Source organism: Lissotriton helveticus, chromosome 9 (genome assembly GCF_964261635.1).
Source record: "Lissotriton helveticus chromosome 9, aLisHel1.1, whole genome shotgun sequence".
Taxonomy (NCBI): Eukaryota; Metazoa; Chordata; class Amphibia; order Caudata; family Salamandridae; genus Lissotriton; species Lissotriton helveticus.
Genome location: NC_136070.1, coordinates 877,186,852 through 877,212,740, shown reverse-complemented (window position 1 = coordinate 877,212,740; position 25,889 = coordinate 877,186,852). Strand labels below are relative to the sequence as shown.

At 42.5% G+C, this 25,889-nt stretch overlaps 1 protein-coding gene across 1 annotated transcript in view; it reads right to left on the bottom strand.

The window, feature by feature from the left end:
• LOC144781944 (cytochrome P450 2G1-like) overlaps window positions 1–25,889 on the bottom strand; it is a 350,994-nt gene that overhangs the window by 43,132 nt on the left and 281,973 nt on the right. The window contains exon 8 of the mRNA XM_078661037.1: window positions 7,935–8,122. Within this exon, the coding sequence (XP_078517163.1) occupies window positions 7,935–8,122 (188 nt within the window). The remainder of the gene's footprint in view (window positions 1–7,934; window positions 8,123–25,889) is intronic.

Genomic DNA, 25,889 nt, shown 5'->3' with positions numbered 1-25,889 from the left:
GAATATCATGCCGTCCCTGAGATTTGTATTCAGGTGTTAAAATTATTTGCTGCATTAAGGATCCATGCTCTTGTTTTTTTTCCTGAGTTAAGTCTTTTTGTTTTCCTTCTGTTATGCTAGACTTGTTAAGAGTTTGATTATTGTTAGAACTGGCTATTTCTGGTAGGCTAAGGCTAACCCCAAAGCCAGGCAGAAACCACCATTCTAGTCAGGGCGAGGGAGTCACACGCCAAGATAACCCCTGCTCACCCCCTTGGTAGCTTGGCACGAGCAGTAAGGCTAAACTCGGAGGCAATGTGGAACTACCATGGGCATACATATTCCCCATTCATTCCTATGGGAGGGCAGGTTACTCACCACACATACACTGAGAGCTCACGCACTTTACACTGTACCACAGTGAAAAAGTGCGCAGAGGCCTAAAATCACCAACACCAGGTCACAGAACAGGCTAGGAAAAAGCAAAAAGTCTCGGGGTGAACCTGCCAAAAGGGCCAGGTCCAACAATTATGAAATCTGAGATTTCCGTGTTGGGTCTTGCTGCTCTTTCTTGTGTTATATGTTGGGGCATGAATTGAATGTGAGGCTGCCTGTTTGGTCCTTTTCTGCTTGCTGATTTTATTCTGCTCTGGGCAGCCTGATTCAATCTCTTGATTGTTTACCCATGACAATTTCACTTGATTACTATCCACTGTGCTTGATTTATCATAGTTTTGAATGTAAACCAAAGATTTTCCTGTTGGGGGACTACATGCCCTCAACTCTTCTAGCGCACCTCTTTGGACCATTTTAGACCACCCTTGCTGAGTGGTATCCCCATTCAGTGAGTCGTTTTGATTTGAGGCATTAGAGACTTGTTTCTTTCACTCTACTCTTTCTAGCCGATCATTGGGCTTAAAAGTTGTTCCATGAGGCATGATACCCGAGATAGTTGTGTGTGGTATTTGAGCCACTATTTCTACTTCTGCCTGTTCTTGTTGGTGTATTACTTTTTTCTGTGTCTCTTTGGTTCTTTCTTCCCTCATTGCTCTTTCCCTTGATATAGTCTCCAAGCCTTCCCGGGTGCATGTGATTGTTTTTTCTCATTGTCCAGGACCTACTGCAATATGGAAAATAAATCCCCTTGGTTTACTTTGATTAATTTCTTCTAGGCTACCTATCTCCGTGTCCCATTCATTTTGACTTCCGCTAGACGTGTCATCAGAACTTGTTGAAATTACGATTGGGTTCGTCTTGGCATTAGTCACCCTTGTTGAGCTGAATGTAGGAAATACTTTAACTACTTGCTGTTGTATTTGCTGTGATGTTTTATTTCTTGCTTTTCTTTCACGCTTTTTTTAACATCTAGTTCGCTTGGCTGTTTCATATTCTTCCAGAATTACTGTGTCTGGGTCAGCCTGCATAATCTCTGGGAGTACTGCCTTTGTTTCCGGATGTCTTTGTAATTTGCTTGATATTTGTGTTGGCTTCTGATCTTCTGCTGGCAGGCTTTGTAGGGGAATGTATTCCTTATGCTTAGTGGCAGTGTGCATGCTAGAAGCTAAGTTCAATTTTTTATCATTAGTATGTGTTCTAATAAAGCTGGTAGTAGGCTCAGTTTGATCATTATGGGGCTACAGGCACAGGATCCTTGCTCTGGTGAGCATATGGATTGCACTCTTGTTATTAGGTTGGTAAGGTTATCCAACTTTGTATTTATCCCTGCAGTGTGTAAAGCTATGATATTCACTAACTCAATTTGAATGTCCAGCTTATCCGACTGCATAGTAAGTGACTCGGTAGATGCCTGTAAAGTGTGTAGCAATGTTCTAAAGAGGTCCAGATGGTTGCTTGAGTTGCTAGGGTTTTCCTCTTGTGTTGCTTTTGCTTCCAAGCTTATAGATTGATTTTGGTTAAATAATTGACTGATTTCCTGAAGTGATTGAGTGAGATTTTGTTTTTATTTTGCATAATACTTATGCCGTTTATTTTCATGTTGCTTTGTATTGAGATGTTTTGCGCATCTTCACTCGCTGACCCTATTTTTGCTTCTATAAGTTGTGAGGATTCCTTGTTAGGTGTAGGTTTTATAGATCTCAACCATGAATTGTCTAATCCTTCTGAGTCTTCTTGCTCTATCTCATGTACCTGTGCTTCTATTTTTAGTCCTTGGGATGTTTTGTGTTTTGGTATGGCCCTAGCAGTAAGTTATTTTTTTTGGTCTGTATGTAAATTCGTTGTCAACATTTTAAAATTATATTTATCCCTCCATTGTCCCCTTCAAGCCCAGGCTGAGATGGACAGATTACTTCAATCTTACTTTCTGCTATGTCATCAGTGTTGTTATTTGAGCGCTTAACTATTTCCTCTATGTGTGCTTCCTTATTTGAGATTAGTTTGCTGTTGCAAGTTTTCCTTATTTCCTCCTTTGTGGTTACCAAGTTTGTGCCTGCAAGGCCTACCAAATCACAACCACGTGGGTATCATTGGTTGTTTGAGTTTTTTGCACTATGTGGAAGGTCATTTTGCATCTCTATTATGGTTGCACGGTAGGGGCTAATGGCATCAGAAGGTCTGATATCTCTCAGGGCATTGAGTACATATGGTATTGGGATCTTTGTGGAAGGAGAATCTAGAGCTTGTGTTCTTATTTCCGCTTTTATCTGTATTCCCAAACATTTTCAGAATCAGCAATATTAAAGGACTCCTTTACATATAACTAGGATATTTTGCCTTACCTGTTTTTTTATATCTGTTTTTTTGGACCTTGCTTCAGGTAGTTGGTCTTCTGATGCAGCATCCTCCTGACCCTACCAAATCTCATCTTTTCTTTTAAGTTTCTGGAAGATAATCTGACGTTTGCCTCCAGGCCCTGTCTGTCCTATCAGTCCTGTGGCTATGGAGCTATATGTATAATTGTCTGAGGCCTTTTTCCTTTGGGATTATATTTGGTTTATATTCCATATTTCTTTATTGCATTCATTCAATTTGTGCTGCACATTGAGTTATAATTCTTAATAGGTCAACCTCCAGTCTTGGCTGCTCTACTTTTCTTGAAGGTAATTATAATCAAGCTTGTAGCTGGTAGTGGAATGATAGCTTGACCTTAGTTGCTACCTGTAGTTGGTGGTGCTCCGTTTTAGTTAGAAACAATCTTTCAACCTAATCCGCAGGGAGGGATCCACTTTACTGGTGTTAGGATAGGATAGAATTGAGATGGCACAGTTGAGGCTGCCACCTGGTTGTGGCACCTACACTCTCCACTGCTCCAGAGTCACAATACCCCTACAATACCCCCTGCAACCCCCTATCAGGGTGAAGCACCAGAGTGCGAGGCAGGTGGTTGATGGTGGCAGGAGAGCAGTTGAGGCACAACAATATATGGCCTTAAACTGCGGCCCCACTGTAGTCGCCACTTGCTGGAACTACCTCCCACCTGGGCTGTCTTGCTATCAGCTATCCAGTCGTCAGGTCCGATTAGAAGAAATGGTAAATGGTAAATGCGGCAGCCAAATAACAGCAGTAGCAGGGGGTCAGGATCAGGTGCCTTGTGGGAGCTGGCCGTCCTGCAGGAGGGGCCGGACTCTCTCTCAGAGAGACCCGCTAAGAGCCTCGTGCTCGGCTCCGCTTTGGATCTCCCCTCCTCACCTCAATTTTTTGTCCCACTGCTAACCGCCCTGCCACCACGCCGCCTTCCTGTCCCGAATAAAAGTCTGGCTCAATGTCAGTCTCAGTCGGTTCTTGGAGGGCACGGGGTTCATGAGCTTGGTGGGCTCAGTCCTGCCATGGCAGCCACCTCGCTTCCTTGCTGTCTCGCTACCTGCTTGTAGCTTCCGGAAGCACTCCACACTTGACTGCTTCTGACTCGCTGATTTTTCCTCTCCAGTGTTTCAGATGATTCGATCCACTTTGGTGGTATCTAATACAGTTCTAAACCATTTTAAACAGTTGTCAGTGTTAGTAGCAGAATATAGCAGAATATTCACCAAAGTCAATGAATAGATGTCATAAATTGCTCACATTTATATCCCTTCATCTAAACCACTAGCCAGGGAGACCAATGGACGTTATATACACATGCTTTCGTGCCAAGGGTGGAAACAGCTGTTGAGCAGCATGATCATAACATGCTGTTGCCCACCTCTACTTCATTAGATAATACCATCTGTTTTTTTCATATCATAATTTTACATTTTAAACCAGAATGACCTTTTAGCTTGGAAATCTGATTACAATTTGAGCTACATTGCTGGATGAGAATCTTCAAGAGTTGCGGCTACAGGACATTAGATACATTTTTAGGAAACATGAAAAATGCATTCAAAAAGACTAAGGGCCTGATCACGACTTTAGCGGTGCCGCGCCGGCTTTGCGCTAGCACAGCACAGCCAAAGCAGTGCTTGGTCTGCCCACCAGATTGCGAGTATAACTCATGTCTTTCGGGATTTTCTTTTGCCGTTCCCATGGCAGTGCCCTGAAAACAGGCACTGCGATGGAAACGCAAGAGTAGTTCCAGAATGGCATGGACTGTGAAGTCTGTGCTATGCTGAAGCATGTAAACAGATGCATCCCCATGTTGGCGGGGCTATGAGGGTCCTGTATGGCTCCCTTGGATTCCCCACCACCAGCCTTTTCATGGCAGGCTAACCACCATGAAAAAGCTGGCAGTGGGGAAACTTGAAATATGCTTGGCAGACCTTGGCGGTCCCGCCTTGCATATTGGATACCCTGTCCACTGTGCCATAACCAGGGATTGGCGGTTCCCTGGCACAGCAATCACAGCGGTGGATGGTCCGAATGGCTACCTTGGAATAGGGTGCCGCACCACTGCACCACCACCAGACGTGTAATCGGACCGTAAGGTCTTAAATGTACTCCTCAGGTTTCTCAGAAAATGTCAGTGTTTCTTTAAATCTCTACAACATAATGAGGTCAAATATCAACTGTGTAGATCAGTTTGATTCCTTCTGCGATTGTAATGTGTATTTTGTACATGTTGATTGGTGGATGGACAGTGGCTTCTTCTACATTATATATCTGAACTGTGCGGGCAGTACTATCGAATTTGAGGAGTGATGTGTGGATTTGTTGGAACTTCACCTCAATTTTAGCACACTCTCGACCAGCAGAAACACAGCTTTTATTGTAGCCCCAACTTTAACCTTAATAAGTCAGCTCTATTTCGAATTGTTCATTTAAACATGTCTCATGTCATTTAAGACTTCACCAACTGAATGAGAAATACCCCACCTTAAGTCGAAAATGTACACAATTTCTCAGTATTTTGAGGAAAGCTATTATTTTCAGCAAACCAATTTGCTTTCTCTCTCTCATTGTCAAACATCGTAAGAAAATGAGTACAGTTCCGTTAGAGACATGATGATTGATTATAGATGTTTTCTTGACCCAACTACTGAGGTTCCTATCAAATTCAGTGAAAGGCCCACCCTCCTTAGAGCTTGGTATGATGTCCTTTAAACAATTGATAACGTTTCTGCATCTTGCAACACTTTCTACCTTCGTGTTTTCACAAAAAGTCCACCTAGAAGCCACAACGCCAGTACACTCCCTCAAAATATTTGTCCAATGACTTGCTTCCAAAAGCCCTTGCACTTGGTGTCACACATGGCTACCATTTCCCGTTTCTCTTTTTCACTTTTTTTACTTAACCTAAGCCAGAACATTTATTCGCCCTTAATTTCTTCACCTTTCATACCCAGCTGTACATTGAAAGACAACACTCTTCTGCCTTTCAGACAGAGTTGTGCTACACACATGCCACAGGTGCATGCATATAGACTTAAATTACAGGCTGTTCAAATACATTCTTGAACACTTACAATTTACTTTCATGAAATAAGCCATGCAGTATTGGAAAGTCAAAAGGTGGCTAGAAATAAAACAAGAACGGAATATTTCCTGTATACGGCTGCAATGCCTTGAACCACCCTTCATTCGAAAATAAAATCGACAATATCACACTTTGACCATAGCCACATCACAAATCTGCTCATACAACAATACGGTCCTTGAAGTCCTAAACATCACCAATAGGACTTTTAATCAAATGTTCACGTTACTCAACAGTAGGACTTTTAATGAAATGTTCAGGTTAATCCCCTACAAACAAAATGATTGTACAGTAGCTGCCTAAATACTGATATACTGCCATATTTGCTACTGAGCAACCTGCTGGTTCACCTTTTATCATTGATTTTGCTTCTCATGTTTGTGAGTTGTAGAACTGCATACAGAGGAGACATTTATATACACTTGCATGCTGCATAACTCCAAATCCAATCAATCAATCAATCAATCAGGAGTTTGTTAAAGCGCGACTACTCACCCGTAAGGGTCTCAAGGCGCTAGGGGTGGGGGGGGGGGTTGAGGGGTGCAGGTTCCATTCCATCAAGGAGGGGGTCTGTCGAAGAGCCAGGTTTTGAGGTTTCTTGCGAAGATGGGGAGCGATGTTGTCTGTCTGAGGTGGAGCGGAAGGGCGTTCCATGCTTTGGCCGCGAGGAAGGAGAAGGAGCGGCCTCCCGATCTGGTCTTTCTGGTGCGGGGGACCACAGCGTAGGAAAGCTGGGCTGATCGTAGGGTCCTTTGGGGTGCGTGGAATTTGAGTCGGCTGTTCAGGTATGCTGGTCCGGTGCCGTGGAGGGCCTTGTGTGCGTGGGTGAGCATCTTAAAGGTGATTCTCGCCTCGACGGGGAGCCAGTGGAGTGTGCGCAGGTGCTGGGAGATGTGGCAGTGTTTTGGCAGGTTGAGGACCAGTCTTGCGGCGGCGTTCTGGATGTTCTGTAGCTTGCGGATGAGGTTTTTGTTTATTCCGGCGTAGAGTGCGTTGCCGTAGTCGAGTCTGCTGGTGACCAGGGCGTGAGTGACTGTCTTTCGGTGTTCGAGGGGGATCCATTTGAAGGTCTTACGAAGGAGGCGGAGGGTGTGGAAGCAGGAAGATGAGACAGAGTTGATCTGGCGGTCCATTTTGAGCTCGGAGTCCAGGATGATTCCCAGGTTGCGTGCGTGGTCTGTGGGGGTTGGCGGGTTTCCGAGGGCGGTGGGCCACCAGGTGTCACTCCAGGCGTCGGGGTTTGGGCCCATGATGAGTACTTCTGTTTTGTTGGTGTTTAGTTGTAGGCAGCTGTTTTTCATCCATTTGGCGACGGCTTCCATGCCTTCTCGAAAGTTGCGTCTGGCGGTGTTGGGCTCGTTGGATAGGGAGAGGATGAGCTGGGTGTCGTCTGCATATGACACGATGTTGAGTCCGTAGGTTCCGACGATGGGGGCAAGTGGAGCCATGTAGACGTTGAAGAGCGTCGGGCTGAGGGAGGGGCCCTGGGGGACTCCGCAGGTGATAGGTGTGGGGTCCGAGAGGAAAGGGGGGAGTCTGACCCGCTGCGTCCTGCTGGAGAGGAAGGAGCAGATCCAGTCGAGGGCCTTGTCCTGGATTCCTGCATCGTAGAGTCTGCGTATTAGGGTGCGGTGGGAGACTGTGTCGAACGCCGCTGATAGGTCGAGGAGGATGAGGGCTACTGTTTCTCCTTTGTCCAGTAAGGTGCGGATGTCGTCTGTTGCGGCGAGGAGGGTGGTTTCCGTACTGTGGTTTTTTCTGAAGCCGGATTGGGAGGAGTCGAGGATGTTGTGTTCTTCAATGAATGTGGCGAGTTGGCTGTTGATGGCTTTCTCGATGACTTTCGCTGGGAATGGGAGCAGGGAGATGGGTCTGTAGTTTTTGAGGTCGGTGGGGTCCGCTGAGGGTTTCTTTAGGAGGGGGATCCAACTATTTGACTCAATCACAAACTCCATCATGGTAGCTCACAGGCTTTCTGAATCATTCACTAGCTTACCCTGATCCTAGATGAACAACTTAGACCTCAAAGTAATGTAATACTATTTTCAACTATTAACCAACTAAAAGACAAGTAAGGTTTGAAAATGTAGATAAAAGAAAGTACCTTAGGAATAATGTACCCCCGGAACTCCGTATCCCGAGTCACTGCATGAGGAACTCCCATCGGGAGAAGGTCACAGAATCGCTGGATCTCATGCATCACAGCATTTGTATAAGGCATCTTGGTTCGGTCCTCATAGGATGGATATCGGTGTCGGCCAATGATGCTGTCAATTTCCTCGTGGACTTTCGCTATCGAATACATAGAATCACATTTGAGCAATATACAAGGAGTACAAAACATCAAAAAAAAACATCCTGACATTTTTCATTACAATACATCATATAGATTTGTTCTACATTCCATATCAGTTGCTGCAGATGAAGTCAAACGTCTTACCAACTGATATAGCACATAGGCTTTGCCAGGCTTGCTTTCAGAAGATTGCATATTAGCCGCAGGATTGTGAACTTTGGACCTTTACAAGGAGTGAATATTTTTATATAGTATGGGAATAAACAACTGAAAAGGGGAGATTTCCTGTAAGTAGTCATCATTGGGTGAGTGCATGTTGACATCTTTTGAAAATGTATTCAGAAAAAATTATTAAAAAAATAATGGAAATGAAACAGTACTTCCTCAACTCATTCAACATACCACTACTTACTATATAGGGGTATCCCACCTCCCTTGCAGACACCACGTGAATCAGCTAAAGCCAATCAGCATAAATCACTCGCCTCCTTTCCTATAAGCTCCTCCTCTTAACCCTGCAATAGAGAGGGAAATTGCCCACAATACTGCCAGTTACTTTTGATTGCCTTCTCAGAAGTCACCACGCAAGATTCAGCAATATAAAGAGTAAACAAATGGAACAAAACCTGCTGATTAAAGGTAAGCACTGTGGCTGCTAGGCTCATTGAGGTGAGTTCAAAGCTGGGTTCCTGTTGCCACATGGTAAGTATTAAAGGTTGTTTGACAACCTCATAACCTCTTTTTTTTACATTCACCATGCTTATTTATAAAAAAAAATAGCTTAGTGACTTCTCCAGCATGCAAAGGTGTTTATCTGGGCTGTGGAATTCAATGATCAATCGTCACAGTTGTGGCCCTCATCTATTGCTAAAGCAGTTGTGATATATTTTTCCACCACATTTAAATTGTTATCTTGACTGTGGATTCATATTTTTTTTTCCTCATTTACTGCCCATCTCACTTTGAGTGTATTTTTCCAGCCTGTCCGTACCCACACTCAGTGAACTGAGAGGCATAGGTGGCTAGGGATTTATCCTCGTCCCCCTACCGGCACTAAGACTGGCTGGTATATGCACTCAAAAATCCACTGAGATATCTCTATTTCATAAGCTTCTTGAGCTAGATGACCTTATCTTGAAAAATGCCCCCAACCGCTGGGAGTAGTTCCAACCTGGCCATAGAGACTTCAGGCAGCTTAATCATCGGACCCCAGAGGTTAAAAAGAAGAAAAAAAAACTCCTCCGGGTCTCATCGTGATTTCAGGATTTCAGGATATTCCCAAAACTTCTCTTCTTTTGGCTGCCTGTTCTTAGTAAGTCCAACTTCGATGTCACCAGGAGCGAAGATTGCCATGCAAAGAAGGAAGGAGGAATAGAGTCTGTCCATTTTATGCAGATTTGCCTCCTAGCCAGGAGGACAGCATAAAAGAGTAAAGATCTTACTTGTTCTTTGACATTCTCTTGAAGACCAAAGAAAACTAGGGGAAAATCCAAAATAACCGGCGTGCTAATTAGGTCAGACATAAATTTGCCGAAGCTATCCCAAAAGGAGGCTAATGCAGGGCATTCTTTAAACATATGGATGTCCAAAGCCAGGGCCAGATGCCACTTCCTACAACATACAGGCTTCTCTTTGTTGGTTTTTGATAACTTCGGCGGGGTAAAATAAACCCTGTGGATAGTATATAGATGGTTTCTTTTTAGCCATGCAGGCTTTACTATATCATATAACAGATTACAAGAAGTTAGCCACAGGGTATCGCACTCTTGTTTTGACAAGACACTCCCCCATATATCTTGCCCAAGTTTAAACTCTCCGTCGTCCACTGCCTCCAACACTGCCTGATACCAAAAGGAGACTTCTTTTTCCCTTGTCGTCTGGACAGGAGATTAAACTCTAAATCGTTGCCTACCCCTAATAAGCTGCCTCTAGTAGTCTGTGACTGAGCCTGAACCCAGCTAGCCAGCTGGAGGTATTTAAACCTAGATAAACCTGTCCCAACCCTCTACCTGAGTTGTTCCCATGTTAACAGTGTACCTTCTATGAACAGGTCCCCCCAAACTACGAGGCCTGATTCCCTTGAAGGGGCTGCCAAGCTATCTCTCAGACATTCTGGACTCCCAGGTGAATCCCACAGCAGAGCCTTGTTAGAAAAATAACCCAAAGAGACAGCCTTCCTTAAATCTGCCCAAGATTTTGCAAAGCCCTGTAGCACCTTTAGCCTAACCTTCTTGAAAAATGTAACATCCCCAAACTTAAACAAAAAGCCCTCCAACGGTAAATGTGCCCCCTGAAGCATTGCTAAAAACATCCCTCCTATCCCAGTATTGGCCAGCATTTTTAAAAGCATTCGGGCATGAGAAAATTGGAATGCCCAAGCGTAAATTTGAATGTCAGGTAAAGCCAGACCCCCCTTCTGTCTACGACGCCTCACCTTTTTCCAGGCCAATCTCGCTTATTTATACCCCCACACAAAAGAATTCACCTCCCTCTGAATTTTATCAATTAATATGTAGTCAATGTGCAGAGGAATCTAATTAAAAAGAAAAGAGATTTTAGGGAGTATCGTCATTTTAGCCAGATTGGCCCTACCAATAATTGAGAGAGGTAGTGAAGTCCAGGTCCGCATCAGCTTTACACATTCTCTCGACACTGCCATCAAATTTGTTTCCGCAATCTTAGCAATATCTTGGGCTATTTTAACTCCCGGATATCTCATAGTAGAACTTATTTGATACTGCTGCATACTTGCCACGTGGTTCCAGACCATAACCTCAGTTTTAGTCGCATTGACTACGTACCCCGAAACCAAACCAAAATCTTGGGCTTGACTAATATCCGCTGGAAATGCCCTATCAAGGTCAGCCGTACAAATTAAGATGTCACCAGCATACAGGGCTACCTTCCTCTCCCACTATTCATACCTAAAACATTGAATGTTAATATCCTCCCTTAGCCGATGGGCAAATGGCTTGATATGCAGATCAAAAAGGAGAGGGGAGAGTGGGCAGCCCTGTTTAGTGCCCCCAGATATATTAAAGGGTGCCATAAGACCACCATTTACCAGCAGCCTAGCTGAAGGGCTTCTATAGATGGATTGTACGGTGCGACAGAACTTCTCACCGAGATAACATTTCTTCAAGGCCTCCGACAGGTACAACCAATTTACTCTGTCGAAGGCCTTGGCGGCGTCTAAGGTAATTCCTGCCAGAGGTAGAGCATAGGCGAACGCTAGATCTATTGCCCCAATAAGATCGTAAGTTACATGTGATAACTGCCGTTCCCTTACAAAGCCCTTCTGATCTAGGTGCAGGACATCCCCCACCACTGTACCCAGTCGAGCTGCCATTATAGATGTAAGGATTTTATAGTCAGCATTCAATAAGGATATGAATGATATGGGTCTATAAGACCCACAATTAGAGGCCAATTTCCCAGGTTTCAGTATCAATACTATAATGGTGTTGTTCCATGAGTCCGGCGGAGTCAGGCCTTTTTTTGAAAATCTGATTATAGGGCCTAGGTATAAAAGGGATTACCTGATCCGCTATAGCCCTATATATTTCTGAGGGTAATCCATCTGGCCCAGCGGCCTTGCCCTTTTTAGTATTAAAGATTGCTTCCCTTACTTCAAGACAGGAAAATTTCCTCTCCAAGTATTTTTTTGTTCTGAAGTAAGAGAGGGAAGCATCATATCCTCAAGCCACCTTTGGGCACGCTGGCTATCTGTATTGCCATCCTCCAGATAGATGTTCTGAAAGAAGGACTGAAAGGCATCTCGAATTTCTTCATCCGTTGCAGCAATACCTCTTTATCTCTAATCTCTTTAATATAGCTCCTGGCTCGATCTGATCTACTCTTCCAAGCAAGAAGCTTGCCTGCACCTTCCCCATATTCAAAATGCGAGATGTTGCTGGCTTCCCACCTTCTAATCAGCCTAGTGTTCAGAATGCTATGAAGCTGGGATATCAAATCCTTGATCCTATCTCGCTTCTCCTATAGGATTTCGGAGGACATTGCAGCAAAAAGATCTACCTCTGCATCCTTCAGTCTATTCTTGATATCTGATATCTCCTCCTTATACCTTTTGTTCCTATAACAGGACCTGTTAGTAATGTGTCCCCGTAGGAAGGTCTTCAAAGAATCCCACACTGAGGTGATTAAGGCTGTACCCTCATTCCCCTCTAAAAACCATGACACTTCTTGTGAACAATAGAGTTCCTCTTCCTTCTCCCCTAGGATGGCACGATTAAAGGACCAATTCCTAATTGGGCTAGATGTTTGACATTTGAGAGTCAAGAGGACACCAGAATGGTCTGAGAAGTGAGGAGCCAGATATACAACGCTCTTAAGCATACTCCTTAATGGATTCATATTTTTGTTCCTGCAGCCCGATTCATTATTTGCAGCTTGTTCCCAAAATACGATGTGGTTGCGGTATTCTTTGACCCCATTTGCCTTACTAGCTCTTGTTTTTCTCCATCCTCTTTCCATGTGGATCTTCTCTAAATGGGACACGTCTCATCTCTGCGGGAGGGTCACGGACAAGACTGTTACTAAAAATAGATTAAAAAAGAGAATATTTACAGTGTTTACCTTTTGTAGGTGAACCATGCTTGGGGACATAGCTCATTGATACTGGGTAGTGCTACATCTGATATTACTAGATGCTCCGTCTTTTGTAACATTTATCAAGGAATCAGCTTCAACATGGCTGCACACAGAATGTTATAGTGCTGCTGACTTGCATTGAGGCACTTCTCTTTCTTACTGTCTTGTTAAAAAACCTTGGAATGTGTCAATAAATGTTTCCTGAGGTAAGTAAGTATTCCCAAATAAGACTGCATTACCCAGCATGTAGTCATTGTATACCTCTTCAATCCCTGGTGGCACTGCGCACATAATAATGTGGTGCATGGCTAAATACTTATAAGGTTCCAAAGGTGAGACCTATTGGCTATGGTGATGCTTTGTTGTATATGAATTTAGTGTAATTTTCCCGATTCATGCCCATATATAGGTATAAATCACCCAATCCTTATATAGGCATAGAAATCATAACCATATTTAGACTTAGCCTATGCAGTCCAAATACGGCATGGCTACTTCCACTAGTTCCGAAAATCCACAACGATTTCTTAGAAAAACCCACCTTCAGCAGTCAGGGACTTCCCCTTGCTCGAATATTGATTTATCCAAGAACTCATGGAGTTTTCAAAGAACTGAGTCTTTGATGACCTTATTATGTCCAACCTTACGTCAAACCAGGCACCTTCAAGGTATAAATATGCCCACACTTGCCCAGGCAAACACACGGTGGTTTGGAGCAGTTCGACTATCTACCTGCATGACGCAGCTCGCCGAAGCAAGTGCCGAAGGAAGCCGACCCTCCAGCAGACGCACTGAGAGAGATGCTGTCTTTTCTCTTGCCGAGAAATCCAGCACCAGTGTTTCCAAGCTACCCTTGCGGGTTGTTGGGAAATTGAATCTTGAGAGAGAGAGATACCAGACCTCCTTCATTCTAAACCAAGATACGGAGCTGATTAGACCCTTAGAGAATTCTTGGATAGATTCTTGGCAAAAGAATACTGAAACTAAGCTACACCTCACTTACTTCTTCCCTTGTACTAGACCTAGGTTAGGTACACCGGGGTAGACTGAGTAAAATAACTATCTATTGTTTCAGGGACTCTAGAGATACATTTCTTATTCTTGGGGAACAAAGTTGTCATGTTTATGCGGTTGTCAGAGAATAATCCCTTCTTGTTTATTCGAGAAAGTTTCTAGTGACCTCTGAGCTAGCTGCCACTCACAATTAAGTCCAGTATATTCGATAGAAACCTAGTAGACCTCAGTCCTACGTCAAATCTATAGGATATATTATTTCAATGTGCAGAGCCTATTGGGAATATAGGAACTACACTACATGGCGCCCAACGTTTGGTAAGGCGATAATTTAACGCTAGATACTAGAGTAACTCAGTAGTGCTTTTCACACAGACCCCTTTTTTCCCATAAAATACTCCAAAAGACGTCTGGAGTGGGTAAAAAGGATATAATATCCAACATAACTGAGTAGGACAAAAAATCCTATGTACTAGTTTTTGGTTTGTTCAATGTTGAAGGATACAGTGTTCCAAAATATTGTGCACCTAATCTTTGTTTCCTTGAAACTTGCTCTGCAAACATTCGGTCAACAAAATGTCAGAGAGTGACGAAGAAGGGAAAGAGCTGCATTAGCAGCTCAGGCAGTTTTAGACGACACAAGTCTCCAACAAAATGACCCGGATGCTATACTCATCCCGGTAAATATAAGGAAAACAATTACTATAAAACTTATAGAAAATAGAGTATCATCGAGAGGTGGTAAAGTAATATTTGTTATAGAGGCACATGAATATTGGCAGACAGAGGAATTCTATTCATGGATTCTGTTTCCTGCAGCAAATCCAGTAACACATGAGTTCCACTACTACAAAATAGAGGAACCTCCAACGGAATACGTTCCTTTCGAGGACGTTGAAATTCGGCTAACTTACCAAGAGCATCAGCTCTGGTTTAAAGGTGCCCTACAACATCAAAATCACATTACCAGGCTCGGTCCACTAGGTAGACCAGAAGCAACATGGCCGGTACTAGCCAGCTATACACCACATCCTGACATTGAAAGAATGACAGGTCCAGAACTGTTAGCTCAGCTAAAACAGCTAATTAAAATACATAGACAGTTGGTTCAATATGTAATGCGGACTTTAACAGTCCAACCTGCTGTAAGAATTCCACAGCACACCCCTCACCAGGGGAACACAAACAAAATTACATCACAGATTATACCATCAGTCATTGGTAAATTAACCGCAAAAAGGGAACAAATTACGTTCTGCTTAGCTCAAAAAATTACTCAAATAGAGGCAGTATTTCCTGATAGTACACCTCATGAAAAACACAGGATTCTGACAATCTGTTTACCAATGGGGATAGAACCACATGTATAGGACTGCAACACTTGGGGTACAGTCTTTGCTTCAATCTACACAAAAACACATGGTGTTCCGTCTATGGCGGTAATACCAGACGTCCTAAGACAGATTCAAAATGAATACGGACCAGAACCTGCCTTAAATCTTGGTATGAAGTTACTAAAAGATTTCAAACAGGTCTCGGCTACACTATTAGCTAACATCAAAGGTGAAGCAGCATCCGAGGCAATCCTCCAAAAACTAAAAGAAACTGACATTACTGAGCAACCATATGAACTTGCCAGAATTATTGAAAAATCCTATGAAGAACTAGGTAGAGATAGTTTGGGTGGGAAACCAGTAAAACCTCAACTAACTGAAAATCCTGAAAAAGTTTTTATTAAAAATAATCTCACTACTCCTAAAAAGAAGTGGGAAAACACCAAACAGACACTTCCTAAAGAGAAGCGTTCTCAGTCCAGAGGAAGGTCTCCTCAACAGGAGCCCTCTGAAAAGAGGTATAACCTCAGAAATAGGGATAATTTGAGAAAACCTGATAGATATCAAGATATTGATACACGTTCCTCTCGTACCTTTCAGACTTCCTCGCAGAAATCCGAAAGAAGAGGACGATCAGAACAAAAAGAAGAACGTGTGAAGTCCATAGACGAACAGCACGTTCCAAAAAATACGAAAACTCAATTCACCAAGAAGAAGGTAGCAAGTCTAAAGATCAGACATGCCGAGGATCTTGAGGACACAACTCAAGAACGGGCAGTGGGCCCAGACAATGCTAGACAGCGCAGCAGAAGTCATCATAGCTCGCAAGATCTTGAAGGATCATCTGGAGACAGTGGACTTGAATGAATGCATTCAAGTCGAAATTGCCGACACCAGGGTTGGTGTACCCCATAAGTTATATGAAGTAACACTCCGGATGGAGGGGGACATAACTAGGAAAATAAAAAGCACTCTTTTGGGAGAAGCTATCTAAGGGTTATGACATTCTTCTAGCTGAACAAGACTGGCCATCTGAATTTATCAGGGAGTGCCCACATGACGAAGAGATAATTATGCCAGCGTTCTGTAATCACATTCCAATTCATAAAAAATACACCTATGCCCGAAAATGGGCTGTAGCCCAGGCTCCAGCATTATTCAAAAATCACGTAGGATGCGATGAGCAATCTTCTCACCATAAAATCCAGTTAAAAAATCAACCTACTGCACAAAGGCAGTATCCAGTTAAGCAAGAAGCTAAAAAACAAGTCAGGGAGATCTTAGATCAACTTGAATACCAAGGGGTGATTGAAACATGCACCTCATCTATGAACAATCCTTTGTTTCTTATCTCCAAGACAGACAATACATATCGTCTAGTTTTGGACTACAGACACTTAAACTCTTGTTGCAAAACTTTTGCGGTACAAAATGCACACAGTGCAGCACTGATAAATAACATAGTGCGGAAAAAATATAAAACTACAAATCAGATATTTTTAACGGTTTCTTCTATCAAAACATTGCACCAGAAAGTAGGTACTTGACCGCTTTCTCTATAATGGGGACACAGAGACAAATTTGCCACCTCCCCCAGGGATTCAAGAATAGTCCAGGGTTATTCTCAGCCAGAGTAACAGAGTTACTACAAACATATGATGATGAGGCATCATCGTATGTCGATGACATCTATCTTACAGACAATGATTTGGACGTGCACTTGAAAAGTGTGAACTCCATAATACTTGGGTTCGCTTCTGAGGGGTACAAATTCAAATTTAAGAAATCACGAATTGCCCACCTCAACGTCCTATTCTTAGGATACGAGTTATCAAGTGAAGGCAAAAGCCTGGCAGCCAACTTTCTAGAGAAATGTGCACTGCTTCAACATCCAAAAACGCTGAAAAACTTACCGTCAATTCTAGGTTTCCTGAATTTTGGAAGAACTTATGTTCTAAATTACGCAGAAAGGGTTAGACCTCTCTTCGAACTAATAAAACCTGATTCCAAATCAACTAATTGGACTCAAGAACACACAGAAAATTTGAGTTCAGTGCAAACAGACATGTTAGCAAAAACACAATTACAGACACGCGACAACGTACGCAACCTTGTAATTCGGATCATCCCAGGGAGATACGGATTCACATACCTAACCTTTAATGAAGGTGAAAATGTACCAATAGCTTACAAATCACACTTGTACGCACAAGCTGAAATGAAATTCACTTCTACAGAAAAGATTCTGACAGCGGTTCAAACTGCAGTGGCAAAAGACAGAGCTCTAGCGCAGGGTAAACGGATAATGATCATTACAGCTGTACCTGCTTTAGAAGCAGTGACAAAAGCGAGCATTTCAAATGTTAAGGCTTTACATCCGAGATGGATACAATGGGTTAACTCTCTTGCTGCAACAGACGTTGAATACGTTTTTGACCCCTACTTGAAAATGCAAGAATTTCTCCAATAAGAACTAGAATGTCCTCTGCCGACTGAAATTCTGCCTCTAGAACATTACGGATGTAGAATCTACACAGACAGATCAGCACAGGCCGCAATTGGGGGTAAACAAGCCTATAGTGCTGCATGCGCGATTGTTAAAGGTTGCTGGCGCAAAGGTAAATTTCGACCTATGATCACTAAAACTCAATCATTCGGAGACTGTACAGCTTAGCGAGCTGAACTACAGGCTTTTAAGATGGCGCTTGAAAATACCGATCGCGAATTCCCCACACTCATAGTGTGCGATTCGTATTACTGCATCCAGTCTTCTAATGAATATCTGCAGAACTGGGTTCAAAACGGTTTCAAAGACGCAAAAGGTGGCACAATTAACCATAAATTGCTTTGGGAACAAGTAGTTTTTTTGCAACAAGAACTACAAAAGACTCACGTGATTCATACACTGAGTCATCAGCGTGATGGCGTTCACGTTGCAGGGAATTCATTGGCTGATGAGGCCGCGAAGGCAGCTGTGCAAACGGCTTCCGTAGCTGCAATCACTCGCTTAAAAACAAAAATAGACGGTGAAACAATGCTAGCAGTAAATGCCTCAATGAAAGGCAGCTATGGAGTGTTACCTCTAAATTATCCGCTCGGGTATAAATACATAATTGATGCAAACTCCGTTCCCTTTGCTTGAATCCCTGGAGTGGGGTATAGAGTAATTCCAAACAGGAACCAGAGAGGTGCTTTGGTTTACGAAGCACATATGGGAGAGGGTCTGACAAATCAAGGGATCTTAAAATCTCTAACAGAATTAGAAGAGATGTACTGGTGGCCGGGAATGAGCGTCGAAGTTTACAAATTCGGAATTAACTGTGATACCTGTTATAGAGATCATAGCTTTGAAAGCCACCAGGTACCTGACTACAGTGTAGCCAGCCCAGTACAGACACCACTGTTAGACAGCATTAGACTGTCTACACGCAGACGTCACCATGGACGGATGCGGTCCCACAACTATTAGGACAAGATTCATTTGGATGTGGCCTCAGCGCTGCGCTGACGCCCAAACTGTTATAAAAGATTTGCGAGTCTTTATTGGCACATACGCAATCGGCACGCTGCATTCTGACCAGGGTCCTGCGTTTAGCTCTCGAGCTTACAAGGAGGCCATGGCTAGCTTGGGCATTGCATTGCGGTTCTCAAGTCCATTCCATCCTGAGGGAAATGCGGAAGTAGAATGAACAAACGTGACATAAAGCAATCTATAACAGCTAGGGTATTAGGCTCGGTTGACGGGTGGGTCAAACATCGAATAAGTGTCCAACGTAGTTTTAATAATCTGCCAAGAAATTCTCTGGGTGGAATCACTCCATATGAATTACTATTTGGGACTAGAATGATCATCCAGGATCTTGATCATCAAACTTCAGTGGTGGAACAGAAACCCTTTGATATCAAAGACCGTTTGGCTGTTTTATAGGACTTAAATGAAAAAATAAGAAGTCTGAGTAACAAAATACAGAAGCAAACGACCACTGAAGAAAAACCATCTGTCCCAGCAAGACCCGTCCGAATTCCAAAGATTGGGGATCTAGTCAGGGAAAAGATCGCGGTGAAGAAGGAATTTAGGCCTTCTTACAGAAAAGCAGTACCTGTCTTAGCAATCCACGGAACAAGATCAGTGTTACTACCGCCCCTTGCTGGAAAAAGGGACAACAGAATTGTGTCCATCGACCTGGTCAAACCACATCATGTGGCCGATAATAAGTAGTAGGAACAGTGGACTCTCAAGATGTAGCAGATGCCCAAATCTTGCTACAATCTAAGAGGTTCAAACTGAAAGACTTATCACCTTTGATAAACCTGCAGTAAGAAAAGAAGGACTATGCAACAAAGCCATGGAACTTGTACCTCTTGAAACCCAATTAACAGTTCGTCAAGAAACACCTGTCTAAAATTATATAGCCTATGACAAAGGAAGAAACAGCTCCAGCGATTCCAAAAAATCCGGATCAATCCCAACAATTGACAGAACTGCCTCTGGCTATTTCATCAACTTTGATATATTTTCTGAGGATCCCAGTGAACCTGAAACTATGCCAACTAATAAAAAGTTTGAAGAAAAAATAACAGAACTCTTTCATCAACTTGAAAATACATATCTGGTTTCGCCATGGGTTGAATTTTGGATTGTGTAAAGTGTGCTTTTTCTCCTACTTTGGCTCATTCTGGTTTTAAGTTTGGGGCAGATGGTAGATGGAAAATACAGTACAATGGACACAGCAAGTAAGAACATCAACTTGCTCCTGAAACCTCACAAGTCATTTCATCGTGAGCGCAGAGACCTGTCATCAGTGAACATCACAGCCATTCCTATACCTGGTGGTATAGCATGGGACACAACTGATTATGACATTTATGGCCCGGTGGAACTGTTGAAGATTCCGCACCAGTTTAATGTTTCTTTGAGTGACTTTGTCTCACCCAGCACATTTTCTGATGATTGGGACTTTGAAACTGTTAATAATATGATGACAGATTTAGAAATGTCAGCTAAATTCACAAAACATGAATACTTAGAAGGTTCATCAGATTATGAACAGCTGTATTGTTTTAATCGTTATGGTCACCATTATTTGCACAAATCTGTAAACCTTAGAAATGTTTTTACTTACAATCAATGGGAACATTGTCCAACGCCGCCAAAGGGCAACTCTAAAACATTTTATGAAAAGTTTCCGTACTTCTCAGGTTTTAATGTCACAAATCCAGAAACGTTTTATTTCAAAAATGTGAATAAGACAGGAATGAAAAACATGCTGACCAATACTAAAGAAATTTATTCTGCGAACTTTTATGCTCAGCTGTCTACATTAGGTTTTAACTTTTGGAAAGACAACATTGAACAAAAACTGTCTGGGGCACAAAAGACTGGCAGGTGCAAGGTTTAGAAGCCTTGTTCAGAGCCTGCATTATCCCAGAACAAATAATGTTTTTAAATGACACTGTTCAACAAACATCATGTCTTGGCTTAGCTAAGATAAAAGATTTAAACAAACCGTCCATACCTAAAGCCACACCTGACAGTAATGGCACTGCAGATGAGGAGGTAGGCGTAATACAGATTTTACAACAGAACAGAACTAATCCTGAATGGAAAAAATGATAATCTGGCCCACATACATGAATAACTGTCAAGCTAGATTCCTGAACAAAACACAAGGGTTCAAATTAACTAGGCCAGACCCAAGATATTCCCAGAGACAACATCCAGGGATAGTTACAACATACAGTGTAGGAAAACTATGCCTTGAGTGGCTACAGAAATCCACACTTCCAGAAATTAAACAACACTTAACTTTACTTAAAGAAGGCGTTGATTTATGAGACTTCTTGCTTGGACCTCGTAAACCACGTCAAAAATGTTTTATATACGCCGGTATATACTCTGCTTACAATGAAGCATGGAAAGTCATGCAAATGGAAACTGCAGAAAGAATACAAGAAATTGATTGTATTAATCTAGAGAAAGCTCTCTCTGTAGTGGACAATGGGTTAACGACTCTGTCCTCCAGAATTTATTCTTTGGACAGCATTGTATCATCTGCTATTGACATAATAGAGCAGGACTTGCTAATGTTACAACATGGCCAGTCTCAATTAGGTTCTATAAAGCTGCTAGGCTGGACATTACAAAATCTCCATTCAGGCTGCGTGCCATGGCGTCTAATCAACACCACGTCATTGTTTACTGTCTTTAACCTTACAGTTAAACAAATCTCTTTGGCACCAAGAGGAGCAGACTATACAGTGCTGAGCATAGAAAAACTGGAAAGACTACCATTAACTGTTTCTGAGAAACCAATCGTGGAATGGATAATACATGGCACCATCACGATACCAGTGACGATTTTCCTGTTTCAGTATTGCTTAAAACACGTACCAGCGGGCCTGTATGAAAGGTTAGGTAAAGAATACATTAAGTCACCCTGGAATTCACCATACGCACACAAATGTTGGAGTGGGGGAAAGGAGGTATTTCTTAGTGGAAACAATTGTAAGAACTCGCTAAGCGGTACACTTTTATGTCAAGGTACTAATTTACACGGAGCCTGTGAGGGTTCTTCAAATAACCTTTCTTACCACCTGCACGGTTCTCCCGCAGCAGTGATTGACCCAGTTTTTAGGCAGCTATCCAATGGTAGCTACATAATGTTGAGTGATCACAGCTGTTGTAGAATAATGCTAGGTATAGCCTATCTCGTTAGTGTGTCAGCCAGGGTCACTTGTTGTATGCAAGTATTGTTCCCAAAAAGCAAGAAAGACAGGGAGTCAGCGTTATGGCCTTCACTGAATATCCCTTCTATACGAATTGATTCTTTAAGCAGAATGAAAGCCATTCTTTTGCAAAAAACTGTGCCACTGACCTCGTCCAGAGAAACGTATGATCTGCAAGCTGCAAGAACTTCTGCAGAGATACACACCTTTTTATCAACAAACTGCCCAATACATTTTGCAGAAATGTTAGGTCGTATCTTAAACATGTCTGATACGAGTGGTATTGTACATGTATTTAAGACAGTTTTTTCGGGACTGTTAGCACCCTTTCAAGCAGTCCTATGCATTTTTCCAAATTTCGTGCACTCTGTGTTTGGTGGCCTGCCTCTTCTTTTGGGACTCATAGCAGGAATTCTATTTTTATTTCTTCTGCTCAGATATGGCAAGTCCAGTCACCGACGATACCCAGACTACCATGGAGAATGCTCTCCTAGCCATGCGGCACCGTGACAGAATTACATAGATTCTTGGCTTGGCTCGTTTAAGAGATCTGAATACCACATGGTTTCTCGCGTTCAGACCAATCAGGCAAGATTGCATCTTACCTGTTCTACGATGCCTGCTTTGCGGAGAGGAATGCGTGTTGGACATTTGTCTTACACTTTCATCAGCACTGCCAATGGATGCTGACGCGTTACTGGTTCCGGTAATTGCTCACGTGTTGTGTTGCCCCAAACAGCTACCTATCCTGATGACGGCATTCATTGAGATCTCACCGGCAAATCCAACTGGAGGTGAGATGCGCGGATCGACAGGCACACTGGTACCATCTGATTTAAACATTGCTAACGCCACTGACGCTGACGGCGATGCTTCTCATCTGTGCACAATCTACTTAATGAAGTACTTCCACTTTCACCTACTGTGGTAGACGATTTCTTTGCCAGCCTAGACGATTTGGTGTTTTCTCCTGACACCGAGAATAACTTTTGAAATTTGCACACAGTGTTCCATGAACTCTGAATTTGGCCTTCGCTTTTCATAACATAACAATCCTTCCAAAGCTTTGGAACTCTATTTTTTCTACGACTAATTTTGACTTTTTCCCAAAGAACTTGAAAATATATAATATTTTTTTGGGCACAATGTAATCTGCTTAAAGTAGAACAATCCTTAGAGAACAAGAAATTCCCTTTTTTGACTACTTCCTACAGACAATTTTTGACCTTGTCCTCATAACCAAAATATATTCTGCTATGGGATGGTCTCGACTTTTTTTTCTGTTATTAAGAGCCATTTCATGAATGTGCATTTCATTTTTGTTTTAGTTAGTATTAATGCTTTCATGCTTTATACTTCATATGAAAACACTATTCTTAATTGCGTAGAGTCAAATACTTTTTTCGTGTGCAAACCTTTTCAAATGCATTTTTTGTATTTTGGGTGGGGATTGTAAACACCTGCTTTAAATATGTTTTAGTGCTTATAATTTAGTAATGTTTAACATAATAAAGTGGTAATAAAGTGGAGTGGGTGTTGTATATGAATGTAGGACCCTAGTGTCATTTTCCCGATTCATGCTCATATATACCCTATCCTTATATAGGCATAGAAATCATAACCATTTTTAGACTTAGCCTATGCAGTCCAAATACGGCATGGCTACTTCCACTAGTTCCAAAAATCCAAAACGATTTCTTGGAAAAACCCGCCTTCAGCAGTCAGGGACTTCCCCTTGTTTGAATATTGATTTATCCAAGAACTCATGGAGTTTTCAAAGAACTGAGTCTTTGATTACGTTAATATGTCCAACCTTACGTCAAAATAGGCACCTTCAAGGTATAAATATGCCCAGGCAAACACACGATGATTTGGAGCAGTTTGACTATCTACCTACACGACACAGCTCGCCGAAGCAAGTGCCGAAGGAAGCCGACCCTCCAGCAGACGCACTGAGAGAGACGCTGTCTTTTCTCTTGCAGAGAAATTCAGCTCCAGTGGTTCCAAGCTACCCTTGCGGGTTGTTTTGAAATCGAGTCCTGAGAGAGAGAGATACCAGACCTCCTTCATTCTAAACCAAGGTACGGAGCTGATTAGACCCGTAGAGAATTCTTGGATAGATTCTTGGCAAAAGAATCCTGAAACTAAGCTACACCTCACTTAGTTCTTCCCTTGTACTAGACCTAGGTTAGGTACACCGGGGTAGGCATATTTTAGAAGCACCAGTTGAGTACTTTTAGTCTTTATTTATTAATGTATGTATTCTATGTATTTTATGGCTTGGAAACCATATCATGCTTTTACAGTATTATTTTATAATACTCTTCGTACTTTACGCATTGTACTTTGCAACCAGTATTACGATTGTAGCAGTTCATTTCCTCTGCATGAGAAAGAAGACTGTTCAAAAAATCCTTTTATTGAAAACGCCTGTCTCTCTATTTCTCTGCACCTCTGGTGAAATGAAGCATGCACGATTGACTGAGTAAAATAACCATCTATTGTTTCCGCGACTCTAGAGATACATTTCTTATTCCTGGGAGATAAAGTTGTCATGTTTATGCAGTTGTCAGAGACTAATCCCTTCTTGTTTATTCGAGAAAGAGACCACTAAGCTATCTGGCACTCCCAATTAAATCTAGTATATTCGATAGAGACTTAGTAGACCTCAGTCCTACGTCAAATCTATAGGATATATTATTCCAATGCGCAGAGCCTAATGGGAATATAGGAACTACATTAAAGCTTGTTTATATTCTTGCTGGTTTACTGCTTTCATGAAACACAAGACAGTCCCCTTGGATGGGTTTCCCCACTGTCTCATTTTATAGACCTGTCTCATCGGTTGGTGTTTTGTTTTTGGGATTTGTTTTTTGTTCTATTTCCATTTTTCCTATTATGTTTTTCACTCTTGTTTCCTGTTCTCCTTCTACATATGTTGTATCTTGATTTATTTACTATTAGTCTTTAAAATCCTTTCCTGTTCTCCTTCTATCCTCTTATGTAACCCTCGAACCAAGTGGCTCACTGTCTACTTCTCCCACACTTTTCAGCTCCTTCAGTTTCCTCTCCAATAATCATAACCAGATCTAATGATATGATTCATAGATATTCAAATGTGGTCACCATGAAAGTAATCTAGATTAATGCCAAAGGCCTTGAACATTCAGTGAAACAAAAGGAATTATCTGACTACTGCAATAGGCGACATAGATTTGTTTCAGGAAACCAAAATAGGATGTTTTGCTGTGGCTAGGTCTATGACTTGACGTGTTCTGCAGTGATTGCAAGAAAAACTGTGTCTTTACTCTCATGTTGAACTGTTCAGGACTATCCATAAGTGCCTCAGAACAGGGTAACGAAGGAAGATGGCTAATGTGGAGAAGTGTGGCTCACTGGTTAGAGGCGGCAGACCCGTAAGCAGAGAACGGCTCGGGACCAGGGTTCGATTCCCGACGCGGCAGGGTCGTGGACCAAGGTCAGCGGACTCGATAATTCTCGCCTCGGTGCCTACTCTAGTCAGAGACCACACGCGGCAACTCTGGGCATCAGCTTGCCTCATCTTCACAACGGCCCCCCCAGATCACCGGGGATGCTTGGTCGCACCTTAGAGATACCCATCTGGGACCATCTCTCAGGGTGAGCCAGGACGGGTTCCCCAGCGGTCGAAGCGTGGAGATACTCCTCCGGGAGTCGATTCCTAGCGCTATATAAACACACAATTAAATTAAATTAAATTAAATCATGAGACTTGATTTAGATATATACTCTAGGTGTTTATGATCCCAACATAGATGATCCTTAATCTTGGACTGCGTTAAACTCTAAATTTGTGCTACTCCCAGCTGCTTTCCATATTACTGTAGGTGGGGAATTCACTTCATAAATGGACATAATTCTACACAGACAATCCCCTTATAAATACAGACCTCCCAAAGGCTCATATAAACCTGTATAATATCTGCTCTTCCCTTACATTAATGGATGTTTGGCATCTGCATAAACCTACAGGATGCATCTTCACCTTCTCCCCACCACACAATAGTTTCTCTAGGACAAAGGGGCATAATTACCAAAA